Source organism: Mesoplodon densirostris, chromosome 5, assembly GCF_025265405.1.
Source record: "Mesoplodon densirostris isolate mMesDen1 chromosome 5, mMesDen1 primary haplotype, whole genome shotgun sequence".
NCBI lineage: Eukaryota > Metazoa > Chordata > Mammalia > Artiodactyla > Ziphiidae > Mesoplodon > Mesoplodon densirostris.
In genome coordinates, this window is record NC_082665.1 from 77,905,626 (window position 1) to 77,921,757 (window position 16,132).

The 16,132-nt window shown below is 54.7% G+C and overlaps 1 protein-coding gene and 1 pseudogene across 1 annotated transcript in view; both read right to left on the reverse strand.

Moving 5' to 3' along the window:
- LOC132490468 (transcription factor-like 5 protein) overlaps window positions 1-3,510 on the reverse strand; it is a 31,169-nt pseudogene extending 27,659 nt beyond the window's left edge.
- Window positions 3,511-13,216: 9,706 nt separating this feature from the next.
- The window catches only part of LOC132490649 (death-inducer obliterator 1-like), a 58,898-nt gene continuing 55,982 nt past the window's right edge, over window positions 13,217-16,132 (reverse strand). The window contains 3 exon segments of the mRNA XM_060099046.1: window positions 13,217-15,117; window positions 15,120-15,238; window positions 15,240-16,132. Coding sequence (XP_059955029.1) covers window positions 14,327-15,117; window positions 15,120-15,238; window positions 15,240-16,132 — 1,803 coding nt within the window. The 3' untranslated portion in view covers window positions 13,217-14,326.

Below are 16,132 nucleotides of genomic sequence, written 5' to 3' on the forward strand. Positions count from 1 at the left end.
ATGGAAAATTAATCACTGGCGTGGGAGAAACAAGGAGAGCTCCATCCCTACCCTGTCTTTATCAGCTCTTGAAAAGCTGAGTGTAAGCTGTGTTATTGTTGGATAACTCGAAAAAGAATGTTTTCCAGGAAAAACGGATTGAGGGTTAACATCAGGGGTAAGCAAAGTTTGCCTTCAGAAGTTTCTTTCTTTCTAAGACTTTCTGTTATCACCATATGGCCTCTTGTTACCAACTCAATCCTTTGCCCATCTGCAGATGGTCCCCTAAAGCTCTGAGCGGATTTCAGACTCCTGCCTCACTCATGAAGTATGAAATAAGAGACAAAAAAAAAAAAAACCAACACTAAATTTGCTGTCAGTAACGAAAATGTACCTAAGTCTATCATGTTTCTGTTTAAGGAGGTTACTGTTAAGAAAAAGCAGCCCCTAAACTCAACATTTCCAGGCCAAGGATAAACGTGATGTTCAAAATTCGCAAGGATGTTCCAAGTGAGGTGACTGGGCAGAGGGACAGAAGGATTCCTAAGATGCAAGCAGGCTTCCGAGATCCTTTCATTGGTTTATAAACCAGCTCTCTCCCCTCCCCCACCCGTGGCCAAAAAAAAAAAGGGGGTGCAGAGACATCAGGCAGGAGGAGAAAGCACCTGCCAGTTTCTGTTTTATCGCTTACCTCCTACTTTAATCCGAACCTGCTCAGGCAAAGCTTTGTTTCTACTACCCAAAGTCTGTTTAGTGGATTCAATTTACTTCTGATAACAGAAAGAAAATGCTCTCGGCAATCCAATATCCTGATGCTTGGTAGCTTCAAGTACAGAACGTGAGTTACTACAACTCTGGAAAACAATGAAGCAACAGGAACGTTATCAACAGGTGACAATCTCCTCTCTACGCACAAATAAAAGGCACTTTAACAGAAGTTACGTCAAAGTTATTCACATGAACTTGAAGAACTTTAGGTGCACGAAGGATTTTTAAATATCCCCGAACCACATAAATACTCTCGATTTTAACAAGTTATCGAGCTCAATGAAAGAAAGAAACATCCTTGGGACCTAACTAAAATACAATTTATCCATTTCACACAAAAGAGCAAAGCTTCGCAAATCATTTTCCCTACCTGTGTTTGTGAAAGATTAGAATTTCCACTAGTAGAGCAACTATTTGCAGTAAACAGAGGGTATGTAAATTGAAGAGCAGTAGTTGCAGCAGTTGTTTTATTTTTCACTAATGTTCTACATTTGTTTTGTTGCTGATGAAGTGGAACATTCATTAATTCGGATGGATGGCGAATAAGAGTTACCAAACTGCCAAGACAAAAGAAACCCAGAAACACATGAAGAGTATGTGGCAGGTTAAGTTTCCTGAAACACCACAAATCACTATTACACTCTAATGGCTAACATTTGATTTTCTGGATAGGAACTCGAATCTGTTACCATGAATGACCCCCATCATGGAAATCTCTACAAAACAATTATCAGCTAGTGTTGTAGGGGACAAGTTCAAACTTTCTTCCTCACATTGGAAGGTGTGGCTGTGTGTCATCTTTTAGTTACACCTCCCTTCCCATTACACTTCTGACACCAATCTCTGTTTTTTTTTGGCCATCCTCCAAAATCTGACGACTATGGGCAAAATGGGGAAAACGACAGGGTGGGGACAGACAGAAAGCTAAGGAGACACCCTAGCAGACAGGCTACTACTCCTCTCCGATAGTTGTTGCTGCGAGATCACTTATGGGCTGGCAGTCTGGCTGAAGGATGAAGCTGCATTTTACACTCAAAGCCTCACAACATGACGTCTGTCCTCCCAGGGGATGCATTTGTGCAAGATCAGGTCAGCCTCAACCTGAGTCAACAGACGGGGAAGCAGAGGTCTCTCCTGACATTTAGGTGGGTGATTTGGGGACAAAACCTTTCTTCCTCAGGAACATGTGTGCACTTATCTCAACTCATCTCTCTTCCACATGCAGACGCAGAGCGCACACCGCAAAGGTAATGCTGCAGGCTGTGTACTTGATATCTGCTTGCTGTGCCTGCACAGAGCACACAAACTTTCAGCTCAGCCTCCAGACCCACTGAGGTCTGCTCCCTGTTAAGATGCAAGCTGCAGTGAGGCCGCTGGCCTCTGCAGAAAACCCTGGTCTACATCCAGACCGAGGCTGGTGCTTCTCTGCACAGGACCCTGGTCTACACCCGGACCCAGGCTAGTGCCTCCCTGCAGAGGCCCCTGGTTCCACCCGGATACAGGCCGGTGGCCTCTGCTGAGGACCCTGGTCTACACCCACACCCAGGATGGTGCTTCTCTGCAAGGACCCTGGTCTATACCCGCACACAGCCTGGTGTTTCTCTGCACAGGACCCTGGTCTACACCCTGATCCAGCCGGGCCCGCTCCCTGGGGGATGCACCCACTGGTTGAGCGCCATGCCAGGCTCGGGGGGATCCGCACCGCGCGGGGCTGGCGGGGGCTCGGCTGCTATGCTGTTGAAGCCGTCCTCCAGGCGGACGCGCACCGCCGACTTGGCCCGCACCTCGCTCGCGCCCTCCACGTTCTAATTGCCGGCGCCGTCGGGCGCCTTGGGCCGGAATGCGCCGGCGCCCGGCGTCTTCTCGGCGGCGCGGGGCGCGCCCGCCTCGCTCAGCAGCATCATGCGCAGCTCCTGGAAGTCGATGTGGCCCAGGCACTGGTTGGCGTCCGCGAAGCCACCATCGGCCAGCGCAGGCGGCACAGCACCGAGTACACGGGTGGCGCGACCCCGCCGCCGCGCCCACGGCCGCAGCGAAGCCCCCCGCCGCTGCGCCCGGCGCCGCCGCCGCCAGGAAGCAAGAGTTGACGCGCGTCTCCAGCTCGCCGGCGGCCTTCGCCGCCTCTATGTGCGAGTAGAGGATGTGCTGCAGCTGCGTGTACTCGATCTCCGTCATCTCCACAAGGCTCAGGTCGCTGATCCTGAAACTCAGCCCCGCCTCGCCGAGCGCCGCGTCCGCGCCCTCGGGGCCCGCCGGCCCGCCCGCCTGCGGCGGCTCCTGCTGCCCGGAGCCCGACATGCCTGCGCCAAAGGCGTGTGGCGCGCGGGCGGGCCGGCTGGGCCAGGCCGGGCGGTCGGGTACGCAGAAACGGACGGCCGCGGCGGGCCTGCGCCGCCCGCCCGCACGCAATGGCTGACGCTCCCCGGCCCCACCCCGCACCGCACCGCCCCGCCCGGAGGCCCCACCCCGAGGGCGGGCCACACCCATCGCCCGCCCCGCCCTCGCCGCGGCGCCCCGTCCCGAGCTGCGCGCGCATGTTGGGGGCGCGGGGTTCTGGTGCTGGCGGCGCGGCGCGCGGGCCCAGGCCGTCCAAGTCCAGTGCCTGAGGGGCCAGACCACCCGGGTCGAGTGTCCGCAGGGCCGGGCCGCCCGGATCCCAATGTCCAAGGGGCCAAACGCGCGAGTCCAGTGTCCGAGGGACAGACACACCTGGGTCGAGTGTCCGCGGGGCCGCCCGGGGGCTGGCCGGGTATCAGGGCGCATGCAAGAGACACCTCTCTAGGTAACGTTTCACCACGAGTCCACGTATCCACGGGGTGCCCTTTGGTCCCCCCCTTCTCGGGACACGAGGCCTGCAGTAAGCCCGAACAGTAGACAGGTGAGACAGCGGCCCCAAATACAGGTGTGACATGGCAGGCTGTACGGAGGTGAAAACTCAAGCAGGTAAATCAATACACGTGGTGCACGGTTCCTCCTAGAACCGGCAGGGCTCGTGTAATCAATGCACTGGACAAACACTGGCCACTGATGAGCTGGGATGCACGTGCCATGTGGGTTCATCCTTTTAAAGTGCGCTCTTCAGTGGTAGTGTGTTCACATGCCATCACCACAACCAGTTCTCGAACATTTTCATCACCCCAAAGAATCCCATATCCATTAGCACTCTCTAAACACTAACCTTCTTTTTGTCCCTATGGGTTTGCCAACCCTGGGTACGTCCTATAAATGGTATCATAGAATAGGTGGTCTTTAGAAGAATTATTTTTGCAGGCTCAAAATGATCACTGTACCCACCTCTCACCCTTACCCCCATCTCAACCAGTGGCTGTTTTCTGTATGGGAACCACGTGCTTTAAAGAAAGGCCTGTGATTTAGGCACAGTTTTCTTCCATCAGGCTCTGAATCGCTCATTCTGTCAGAGCTCAGACATCTATGGAGTGCTATTCATTTCTTCTGCAGTATCTTTTCTTTGAACAATGTAAGATCATCCTGCACTTCCCTGGAGGACCAGTGGTTAAGACTCCGTGCTTCCACTGCAGGGGGTGCAGGTTCAATCCCTGGTAGGGGAACGAAGATCTCACATGCCATGTGGCACAGCCAAAAAACTTTCAAAAACAAAGGAAAAAGACAAAATATATATAAATTTGCTTTTCTTTTTGTCGACTTAATATGTCCCCAGTAGGATAATGATGGACCACTTACTCAAGAAAAGGTATCAGGTGTGTGGGGGGGGAAGAGCACTTTTTCTCACACCTAACATAAAAATTAGTTTCAGATCATCGAAATACCTACATTTAAAAAGAAAATTATACAACTACTAAATATATAGGATGATATCGATAAAATCTTTGAGAAGATTCTAAGCGTGACATCAACACAGACCGTAATGTGCACAGGCTTGCCCTGGGGATCTTGTTTAAAAGCAGATTCTAATTCTGCAGGCCTAGGTGGGACCCGGAATGCCACCTTTCTAAGGAGGCCCCAGCTGACGTGTGGGCAGCTGAACAGTTGACCCCACTTTGAGCAGCAAAATCACGCAGTATGGTGAAATTTACAATGTTTCAAAAAGAAAATAAAATCAAGATTATATGCGGCTTGGTTTTTCGCTTATTGGAAATAAAGACCTTTGGCACCTACATTGTTCTCTGTGTTTCTTGATTTGGGCGGATTCCTTGCAGATAACAGTTTTTGAGCCCTCTTTTATTTAGACATGAAACGTGAGAACGATCTGGCTTTAGTGGGACTTATTTTATAAATAAAATGTGAAGAAAATATAACACATGTTTTTTTTAAACTCTAAACGTGGCTCCAAGTGGTTCTGGTGTAGCCCTCCAGGGGTAGCCCTCTTTAGCTGAGGACCCTGGCTGTAGGGTCAGGCAGAGCCCGGCGGAGCAGGTCAGGGCGGGAGAAAAGCCCCACCTGGGCTCCCCTGAGCTAAGAACTAAACATGCAAAACAATAAATCAATGAATAAGTAAACAGCATCATGGACCGATGCGAAGGGCTGGCTTTCGAGAACAGGAGGAGCTGCTCTGTGGACAGGCCATCGTGCAGGGGGAGACCCCCAGTGGGTGGCAAAGTTAGTTTAGTGGCTCCGGACTAACGGCCAGAGAACCCAGCACAGCATCCATGTGAGCCTCAAGGAATGCGGGCAAGCGTCGGACATGACACGGTTGTACAAATATATGGATTCGGTGGAAGCAGCAGGGCTGGATAGCAAAACCAGATAGAGAATAGAGACATTACAGGAGATGAAAACTACAGGCAATATTGGACATGAACAGATAGGCAGACATTCTTAACAACAGCTTAGCAAATTGAATCCATCAAGATTTCTTAAAAGGAATAACTCATCGTAACCAAGTGGTGTTTATTCCAGGGATGCAAGTTTTGTTTACATTGGAAAATCAACCAATGTAAATTACTATATTCATAGAGCAAAGTGGAAAACCATATGATTACCTCAAAAATGCAAAAAAAAAAAAAGTGGCTGGCAAATCTAACATCCATTCCCAATAAAAATTCGGCAAACCAAGCATGGAGGGCAAGTTCCTCAACCTGATAAAGGGCGTACATGAAATTACCACACTTCACATCATACTTAAATGGCAAAAGACGGAATGTTTTCCCTCTCGATGAGGAAAAAGGCAAGATACCCACTGTCGCCACTTCTATTCAGCATCGTGCTGGAGGGTCTACTCGGCGTGACAGGGCAAGAGAAAGAAGAGCATGCAGGTGCGAAGACCAGAAGTGGAACTGTCTACTTTCTCCCTAGGCAGCACGATGACCTAGGGAGAAACTCCTACAGCACCTACACAAAAGCCAGTGAGTTCAGCGAGGTCGCAGAGCATAACAACATCCTAATACCAGTCATGTTCCTATACAATAGCGGTGGACATGCAGACCCTGCAATTAAAGTACAGTAGCACCTACCATCACTCAAGTGCACACCGAGGTGTGAGTTTCACAGAATACGTATAGGACATGCATGTTGAACAGCATACGGGGTGCTTTCACTGCCCTAAAAATCCCGTGCTCTGCCTACCCAACCCTCTGCCCCTTTGGCCCCTGGCAGCTACCGATCCTCTTACTGTCTCCATAGTTCTGCCTTTTCCAGAGTGTCATAGAGGTGGCATCATGAGGCCTTTTCTGATTGGCTTCTTTCACTTAGTTAAATGCCTTTCAGGTTCCTCTGTGTCTTTTCGTGGTTTGATAGCTGATTTCACTTAGTGCTGAATCATATTCCATTGTCTGTGTGGGACACCGTTTATTTATCCGTCACCTGCTGAAGGACAGCTTGGTTGCTTCCAAGTTTTGGCAACTATGAATACAGCTGCTGCAAACATCTGTGTGCAGGCTTTTGTGTGGACATGGGTTTTCGCTCCTTTGGGTAGGTACCAGGGAGTGTGCTCCTGGAGCGTATGGTAAGCGGATGCTTCGTTTTGTAAGAAATAATCAAACCATCTTCCAAAGAGGCTGCACCATTCTGAATACCCACTGGCGTGAACGAGAGCTCCTGTCATTCCACATCCCCAGCCCCATCTGGTGTTGTCAGCGTTGCATGCTTTGGGCAGTCTACGAGGTGTGCTTGACGGCCTTTTGAAGACTCAGTTACTGTGCCGGCTAGGTGGCAACCCCGTGCGGGCCAGGGCGGGGGCGATGTCTCCCGGGACACGGTCTGGGCTCCGCAACCAGTAGTGATCTTGCTCCAGGATTGCTGGATCTGGAATCAAGGGGTGCGAATGGGGTGGCCCCTTTCCCTGGTACCTCTCCTGATGCCCCACAGAATCTGTGCTTCCTGTCCTGTGACTCTCGGATCTAGAGGGCTCAGTCCCGAGGGGAAGAGAGCTTCCTCGCGGGGACGCAGTGAGGCTTCCTGGGGCCGTCGCGGGAGGCTGTGGCCTGGCCACTTGGGACTCTTCAGGCCCAAAGAAGGGGTGGCAGGGCCCGACTGTCCAGGGTGAGGAGCCAGAGAACCCAGGTCCTCTTCATCCTCCAGGCCGGTGGACCGCCACAGCGATGCCCATGGGCCTGACGGATGAGGCTCAGACCCGTTAGAAGCAAAGGTTTGGGTCACCCACCAGGCCACGAACCCCCAGCAGCTGCTCGGGGCCCCAGGGAGCATGGACGGGTTCATGGAGGAGGGTCATGGAGTGACGTCTGTGACAGCCGCCCCTCGTCCTGCCTCTGATGGAAACGTGCCTGCGTGTTTATCCACCGCACGCTTTTGTTTTCTCCTCCTTGCTCGTCCCTGGTCGAGTAGGATGCGACGGGAATGGCCGGCCTTATTCCCATGGTCTGCAGGACCGGGCAGCCCACCCAGAAGTGACGGGAGGTCCAGTCCCCTCTTCTGGGGGCGGGGACAGTGGCGATGGGGGCGTCGCGTTGGGTGGGAGGTGAGTTTGTGCCTGTCTTCCTTTAGGAATTTGGCTCAAAGGGCGGCTGTAAGTAAGGCATGCAGGCGCGCGGGGGCCGAGATGATGGGCGCGGGGCGGCTAACCAGGCCCCTTTTCTTAGAAGCCCCTCTGCTGCGTGTTCCCGGTTGAGGGGATCAGCAGAGACAGTTCTGCACGAGATCTGGAGACCAGAAGGGAAGCAACAGCCACACCGATATTTCAACTCAGACGGTCGACCTGGGGTCACACGCGTAGCATTCGCCTTGTTGGGGGCAGTGTCCCCACTGGCCATGCCACCTCCCGGGCCCGCTCAGCCTCCCTCGGGCCAGGTGTGCCTGTAACCTCTATGACAACGTGTGCCAGCTTCTCAGGCCGGCTGTCCGCACCGTCCAGGCTGGAGGTAGAGAGAAACACGTGAGAGGGGCTAGTCCATCCTCGTGGGGCCCGGCCTGGCCTCACCTCGCCCTCCACGCCCTCCCCTCTGCCCGTCCTTCCCGTCCAGCTCTGGCCGCAGCAGCTCCCACAGCTGGGGCTAAGCCTGCAGACCAAGCCCTGATGCGTCCCCCCATCCCTGTCTTCCTCTTCTCTCCCTCCCTCTCCTCTTCTCTCTGTCTCTCTCTGATCCAGATAACGAAGAGACGGTGAAACCCACGGCACCGGCGTCTCTAAACCATTTGCTGCGCATCGTGTTATTGCTGTGATTTGTGAGTTTTGTTCGCTCCTTAAGGAGTAAAAGAATCGGAGAAACCTTTGTTAGAGATGTGATTTCAATCAGCGGCTTAGGAGAATTCGATAAAATACCATTGTGACCGATTTCTAAATATTTGGAAAAATTGTTCAGTATTTAATTTGGTGTTTAAGTGTTCGATATTGTGTTTAAATATCTCTAAAAGTATTGTTTAATAGATTTATAGGACTGAGAAATAGGACATTGAACAAAATACAAGTTTCCTGCTGCTTGCTCGAAAGTTCCTCAGCTAATAAAAGTATTGATTAATCACACACGCACACGCACACGCACACGCAACGCACAGAAGGAAAGACAAACTAAAGGAAAGTTTGAGCAACTGCTTTTGAACTTCAAAGGAAATTAACGTGAGTTTGAGCTCGCGGGGTCAAGAGATGAACACTCCAGTGACGAGGGGCAGGGCAGCAGGAGTCAGAGGCCAGCAGAGGCAGGGAAGGGTCGAGTCTTCAGTTAAAACTGCAAAATCACAACACAGTAAGAGCAGCAAGTGGTGGAGCCTGTGGTGGAGAGAATCGGGTCCGAATGCCCAGCAGGATGGAGGGATTCCAGGACTGGCCTAGAATAAGGCACGATGCAGCAGGACGCCAGAGCCAGGGATGCACAGGGCCGTCCTGACGGGGGTGATAGCGTGGCTGAGAAAAGCAGCGGCAGAGGGACCCGAGGCCGCTGCATGGGGCTCCTCTCCTTCCCTCTGCCCTCCTCCTCCCTCCCCACTCCTTGTTTTCCAAACAAAAGGAAAGCTTTCCTTTACCACTTGACTACACGGGTGGGGATCTTTTCTGAAAACCAAGAGTGCGCCACTACAGATGAAAGGTGCACATCGTCCAGGGAGAGAAGCGTGACCGCGGCCGGTTCGCCTTCCACACTTGAGCTGCTTTCTTTTCGTTCCTGACAGGTGTGTGCGTGTGTGCCAGTGTGTGCACACGTGTGTGCGTATCCGTGTGCGTGTGTGTGCGCGGGGGCTGGGGCTTATCCCTGGGAGCTGCACTTGGTCTCCCTGTGCGTCTGGGTGTTGCTCACGGTCAAAGTCACAAGTGCAAACAGCTGTGCCTGCAGCGCTGCCATCGGACAGGACGCCCCCGTCCCCCAGATGCCTCCCTCGTGCTGCCCCTTAGAGGCCCCCCCACCCCACCCTGTCTGCAACCTGCCCCCTCCAGCAGGTCCCTCAGGGGGTCCTGCGGCCAGTGGCCTTGGTCTGGGGCCTCTCTCACTGGATGCACTTCCCTCCTCCCCGTGGCTGGGCCACGATCCACCCCCGTGTTGACTGAAGGGCACCTGGGTGGGTTCCTGGTGTAGGCAACTGTGAATAAATCACTCTAAGTACTTGGGTTCTCATCCCCTTGGGGTGACGTTGCCCTCACTGATGATGCGTGCTTTGGGGTGAATGTCTAGCGGGGGGTGGCTGGCTTGTGTGGAATTTGATGACAAGTCACTGATTGGAAACCCGCAGCTCTTCTCCAGGGCGGTGCCACCTTCCCTCCCCGCCACCCCGCATCCTCGCCAGCGCTTGCTACAGTGAGTTTTCTGACCCTTTACGTAAAGGGACACCCTGGGGTGGGGTCCACAGTGGCTGTATTCCTCTTCTTTTTCTCTGGCAGACCCCGATACCCTGATTTGCTGCCTTGTAGCCAGAGGTGGCCGTGTGCCAACCTGGCCAATGAGGTCAAACCAGACATTTCAAAGGGGAACAGAGGCTCTGTCGCTCCTGCTGGCTTCCTCCTATAACAGTGAGGTGGTGACGTGATGGCTGCAGGGGCAGCCTCCTTGCAAACACGAGGACAAGAGTCATGAGCTGAGGTTGGCAGAGCACGGGGGACCCTCAGTGACATTGCAAGCCGCTCCAGCCACCAGGGCTGCCTGCCCCACCCTCGTGTGAAGCTCGAAGATGGAAAAAGTCTCTGTGCTTCCTTGGTGACCCCCTCACCTGAACACCAGCAACATGGGTACAGGAAAAGTGGGCCAGAAACACCATTAAGAACAGTTGTTTCCAGATGGCGGCATTTGGGAGATCTTGATTTTCTTGGTACACCTCTTTCATTTCCCACAGTCTGGGAACACACAGGACCCCACAAATCTCCAGGGAGCCCACATTCTCTGGAAAGTAGAAGTTAGAAACTTTTGAACGATGTGAAAAATGTAAATGATGTCTTTTTTAATATACAAATATATTTATATATTTTTATTTTTGGCCGCGTTGAGTCTTCGTTGCTGCACGCGGGCTTTCTCTAGTTGCGGAGAGTGGGGGCTACTCTTCGTTGCGGTGCGCGGGCTTCTCATTGCGGTGGCTCCTCTTGTTGCGGAGCACGGGCTCTAGGGCTCTAGAGCGCAGCCTCAGTAGTTGTGGCTCGCGGGCTTCGTTGCTCTGCGGCACATGGGATCTTCCTGGACCAGGGCTCGAACCCTTATTCCCTACATTGGCAGGTGGATTCTTTTCTTTTTTTTTTTTTTTTTTGCGGTACGCGGGAATCTCACTGTTGTGGCCTCTCCCGCTGCGGAGCACAGGCTCCGGACGCGCAGGCTCAGCGGCCACAGCTCACGGGCCCAGCCGCTCCACAGCATGTGGGATCATCCCAGACCGGGGCACGAACCGGTGTCCCCTGCATCGGCAGGCGGACTCTCAACCACTGTGCCACCAGGGAAGCCTGGCAGGGGGATTCTCAACCACTGAAACATGAAGGAAGTCCTAAATGATGCTCTTGATGAATACTTGATACCTTTGGGAATTGCCCTGGTTATAAGAAGTGAAGAAAAGATACAAGAATGTATAGAATCCCAATTTTGTAAAAGAAAAATAGAGGGGAAAAAAGATTAAGGGAAAAGATACAGATGACTGCCCTTGGTGACCGCTGGGTGGAAAGTGTGGGTGGTGTTGGAGGGCCTCCCCTGTCCTAAATGTCTGATGGGAAGCAGGCGTCAGAGCCATCCCAAGCCAGGAGCTCCCACCCCCACCCTGAGGGGCCTCCCCAAGCCTTGCTCAGGCCCCTTCAAGGGCACAGCCAGTTGGTCCCCGTCGCCGTGCCCTCGCCCTGCTGTCTCCCTGGCCCTGGCCCTGCTGGTGCGCCGGTGGGGAGGGTCCGGCCCCTGGGGTGTGATCCTCCCTTGGAGGCTGCTTTCATCCTCCCCGACGGTTGCCTCTGCGGAGCTGGATGGGATACAGGGCCCTGCCAGGCACCGCGGCCCTCGAGGCCTCCAGCGGGAGGGAGTCCTCATGCCAGGTTTCCGGAGAGCCAAGCTCTGCACGGCGCACCTGATTGCGTGTGAGTGACTTTGGCTCAACGGGGTCACGGGTTGGAGCCGTCAGGGCTGGTCCTGGAGGAGAGCAGGGGAAGCTGGCAGCGTGAGGACAGAGCTGCAGACGCCGCAGGAGTATATTCTCTGCAGCAGATAAAGCAGGGGTTGGGGAGGATGCAAATGTCCCAGCTGTACTCCAGGGACGGAGGATTTTAAAACTTGGGCATATTTTCCCCGACGTTTTGGGAAAACTGCTTGGACAGCAGCCTGCAGGCCGGAGGGACTCACGCGTTTTGGAGCCGGGCACCGTGCCCAGCCCTGCTCGGCGTCTATCCTGCAGGATTCGGGATTTCCTCTTGTGCAGGACCTCGCCGTAGGGCGGTCTTCCCCAAGGTCAGGCTAGCGCGGTGGGTTCTCCGTAGATGAGCGGCCACCCTCCAGGCCTCGCCTGGCCCGACGCCTTTCTGGGACGGCAGTGATGGCGGCGTCCCCCCGCGGGACCCCTGCTTTGCGGCACTTTACCCTGGTTTGTCGTGCGCTCAGCCGAGTAAACCAGACCGCAAGCTACTGACTCTCCAGCCCACAGGGGTAGAGCCTGTCCTGCCCGAGGGATGTTTTCTGGCTGTCTGGGCTCACGGTGGGCATTGGGTGCACAAACGTGTTGAGAAGCTAAATGCTGGCACAAGGGCCACCACGTTGGGGCCAGTCACCGGTGGCCCTGAAGTTCAAGGGCAAGGCCCACACCTTTCTCTTCTCCTCCCAGCGGCGGCTGCTTCCCTGACCTGAAGGCACCGCATCTGCTGGTCCAGCCCCTGCCCCTTATTCCACCCGCCAAGGCGCCTGGGCCACCAGCTCTGCCTCACCCCACGCTCGTGACCAGCCCGGTGCTCCTTCAAGGCCCGAGTCAGCGGCCGGGACTTTTGGGTGCCTGCCGACCCTGTCGGTACCTTTGTCGACCGCCAGCCCCACCCCCACCCGGGCCCACGTCTCTGTCATCCCCTGACCGTGCGCTGCTCCGTCCTTCCCTTCGTGGCCTCGGGCTTCCTGCTCGACATGGGGTCCTGTGCTGGAACCATCCCGGGAACGGGGTGCATCCGGCAGGCGTCTTCAGGCCAAAGGGCACCGATGCCCACACCACGCCGACTGCCAAGAAGCGGGAGCTGAGGCATCCCTCTCCAGACCCGACTTTCCAACGCGATGCCACACGAGACAGAAAACCTTCTGTAGATGCTTATTCTACTTCAAGTAGCAAAGCTATGAAGCTCCATGTTTTAATGTACAGTGATATAATACTTTGCAATATAAAATACAATTTACAGAAATTTCTATCAAGTAAACCTAAACAAACACACTTGATTTTTTACATTTGTTGTATTTAAATTAGAAAAATTTTGTTTTACACCTAAAAAAGCCTTCACATGTCGTTAGATGTTGGAACTCGCCGCCACTTTAACGTAACCTAATGACAGGGTCTCTAACACCAATCACTCCAAATTGCTAAGTTCTCGATGTTCTCATAACTTAAACGTTTGTGCTAGAAACTGAAAAATCTGTAGTGATGTTCAATGGAACAGACTCAAAGAAAAAATGAAATTCTCTAATTTTATGTTTGCAAAAGTAACTTTATGAAAATATAAAAAAATTATCAAAGTTTCTTGTACAGTCAAATAAATGAGCAAGTTTTTTCTCTCTTTCGCACTTCAGAAGTACTTGGAAAATACACATGACGAGAAGCGGTATATATACTGTGCCTCACAGTGAAAAGCTTTCTAGTTGGCAGTTCTTAAGCTAGTATCACTATTTTCATCTCAGGCTTTACACAAATATTGTTCCGTTTCAACGACAAACGTTGAGATTTGTCACCTGACAAGTACCACAGTGCAGAGCTCGTGCACCTTTCCTGGGACAGAGAACCGAACCGCTCAGATGGTAAATTTCAACAAACAAATAGGTTCCTCATTATCCAAATCAAAGAAACCTACTCCCTCCACCCACCCTGCCTTTTAAAGTACACTTAATTGCTTTCTTTTCTCACTTTCTTTAGGCTGGTAAAATTTACACCTTTCAAAATAAATTGTTCTTTAAAATTCCACAATTTCTATTCAGATGTTGCTTTTAATCCTGTTTGGGGGTGGGGGGAACATGTAAGGCGATACCTAAACACTGAGCAAAACCAAGAAATGTGTTTTTGTTTCCTGGTTGAAATTTGTATTTCAAATTTCTTCTTGACAACAGAAAGATGCACCTGTAAGTCTGGTGTTTCTCAACATTCCAGAGACGAGCCGACACAGCCATGCACAGAAACACGCGGCTGCCTGCCCCGAACCCTGTGAAGTTAGCTTCTGGAAACAGGTATCACAGATGAGAAGATGTCAGGAAAGGTATGGCTCTGAGGTCCACTAAACTCCCTTAAAATTTACAACAGTCAAGTTATGAGAAAAGATAACTTTATAATCTGAAAAGCAATATGCTCTTGTAGGTACTTTCCCATTTCAGTACATTCAAATGGACATGTTAAAGAGTTCTTAGTTTTTTGTTTTTATTTAAAAAGCGTCAGAATTGTAAAGGTGTGAAATTTGCTAAGAAATAATCACACACAAAATTACAGTAATTTCTCAAGTCCAGAAGGTTCTGTCCTGTGCGTCAGCTCCCAGCTCTTTCCAAGACCACCTGCTTAGCACGTGAGCGCGGCTTCACGGGCGGCCCTAGGTCTGGGTGGCGGGGGCGGCGCCCCGCAGGGCCGCGGCCTTGGGGTCCCGGGGTCGCTCCGGGCTCCGACTGCGGTCCCTCCGGCGCTCCTGCTCGCGGGCCTTGTCGCCTTCGTGGTCCCTGCTGCAGGACCTCTCCCGGTCACGTCTGCGGTCGCGGGGGCAGCTCCGTCCTCGGGCCCAGTGCCACTCGCGCCGCTCGCCCCTGCCCGCGTTGCGCTCGCGGCCAGTGTCCTTGTCGCGGGGTTGGTCCCACTCTCGGCCTCGGTCCCAGTCCTGCTCGCGGCTCCAGGTCCGGCCGCGTTCCCGCTCCCATGGCTTCCCACGCTCCCGCTCGCGCCGCCGGTCCTCGAGGGCCTGGCCCAGGCGGCTGTCGCGCGGTGGGGCCTCGGGCTCCTCCGGGGCCTTGTCCCGGGGCCGCCCCTTGCAGCCTGGGCCTCTGTACTCGTGGCCCCTGCCCTCGCGGAATTCGGCCTCGGGGCCTGGGGCCGGCGCGGTGGGTGGCGCGGGCGGGTGGCTGGGCAGCTCCAGCAGCGCCCGGGGCGCCGGCTTGGCTCCGGGGGTGGCCGGGCCCTGGCAGTGGAAGTGTGGAAGCACCGATTCGCTCTTCTCGGGGAAGGGAGTGGCCCCCCGGGGTCCCCCAAAGGGCAAGGCCGCCGGTGCCTTCTGGCCGGTGAACCTGGGCGGCGAGTGGACCCTCTGCTCTTCGAACCGCTGAGGCTGCCTCCCCCTGGGTCCCGGCACGGATCCAGGAGCTTGGCCCCGGGGGCCTTCAAACTGCCCAGGCTGTGGCCCGCGGGGGGGCCTCTCTGACCTCTGAACTGAGGGGGAGGAGGGCCACCTCGGGGTCCTTTAAACTGGGACAGCAGAGGCCTCCTCTGGCCCCCGAACTGCAAAGGCGCGGTGCCCGCTTCCCAGGAACGGGGCCTGCTCGGGCCCCTCGCTCTGGCCAGGGGGGCCCGAGGCCTCACCGTACGGGGCCCCCGGGAACTCCCTCTTCTCCCCGTGGGGGTCCTTGCGGTCTCCAAATGGAGGCGGCCCTGCTCCCCTGGGCCCGCCCACGTGGGAAACGGATGGGCCCCTCCCATCCCTGTAGGGAGGTGGCCCGTGTGGCCCTGAGAACAAAGAAGGGATGGGCCCCTTTTGGGGCCCGAATCTGCCTGGTGGAGGCCCCCCTCTCGGCCCATCGTTATTAGAATTCTCTTCCGAGAACCGAGGGACTAGCCCCCGGGGGCCTGTGAAATTGGGGCCGTGAAGGCCCGACATCCCGAGAACGCGCGGTGCAGGCTCCCGCTGGCCTTGGAACTGGGGCAGAGGCCCCCCTTTCTCTGCTGCGGTGGGGAACGTGCCGGCCCCCTCACCCGGCCTGGGCTGTGGCTCTCTGTCTCCTTCGGTTTCAGCTGCCAGGGAGTCACGGTTTTCGGGAAACTGCGCAGTTCTCTGATCCTCGTACTGGCAAGAGCCCAGAGGTTTTTCCTGACAGGCGTACACTGGACCCGAGAAAGAATCCCTTCTTCCGGGAGGGTGGAAGGTCTGGCCGTCGTGCTGCCAAGGGAAGAGGGGCTGGAAGGAGGCGCCCTGCAGCGTGGGCAGCAGCACCTTCCGGGCAGGCCTGGCCGCGCCCGCAGGCCCCGGGCTTTCTGTGGGCTCGCGCAGGGGGCCGTCCTGCTTGGCCGGCAGTGGGGCCTCTTCGCCCGGAGCCCACGGTGGAGGGGCTGACTCTGGCTCCGCCTGGGCTGGAAGTGGCCCCGGGGGAGCAGCGGCCCCTCCGGGCGCTACTCTGGCCGGCGGGGGCCTCGGGGC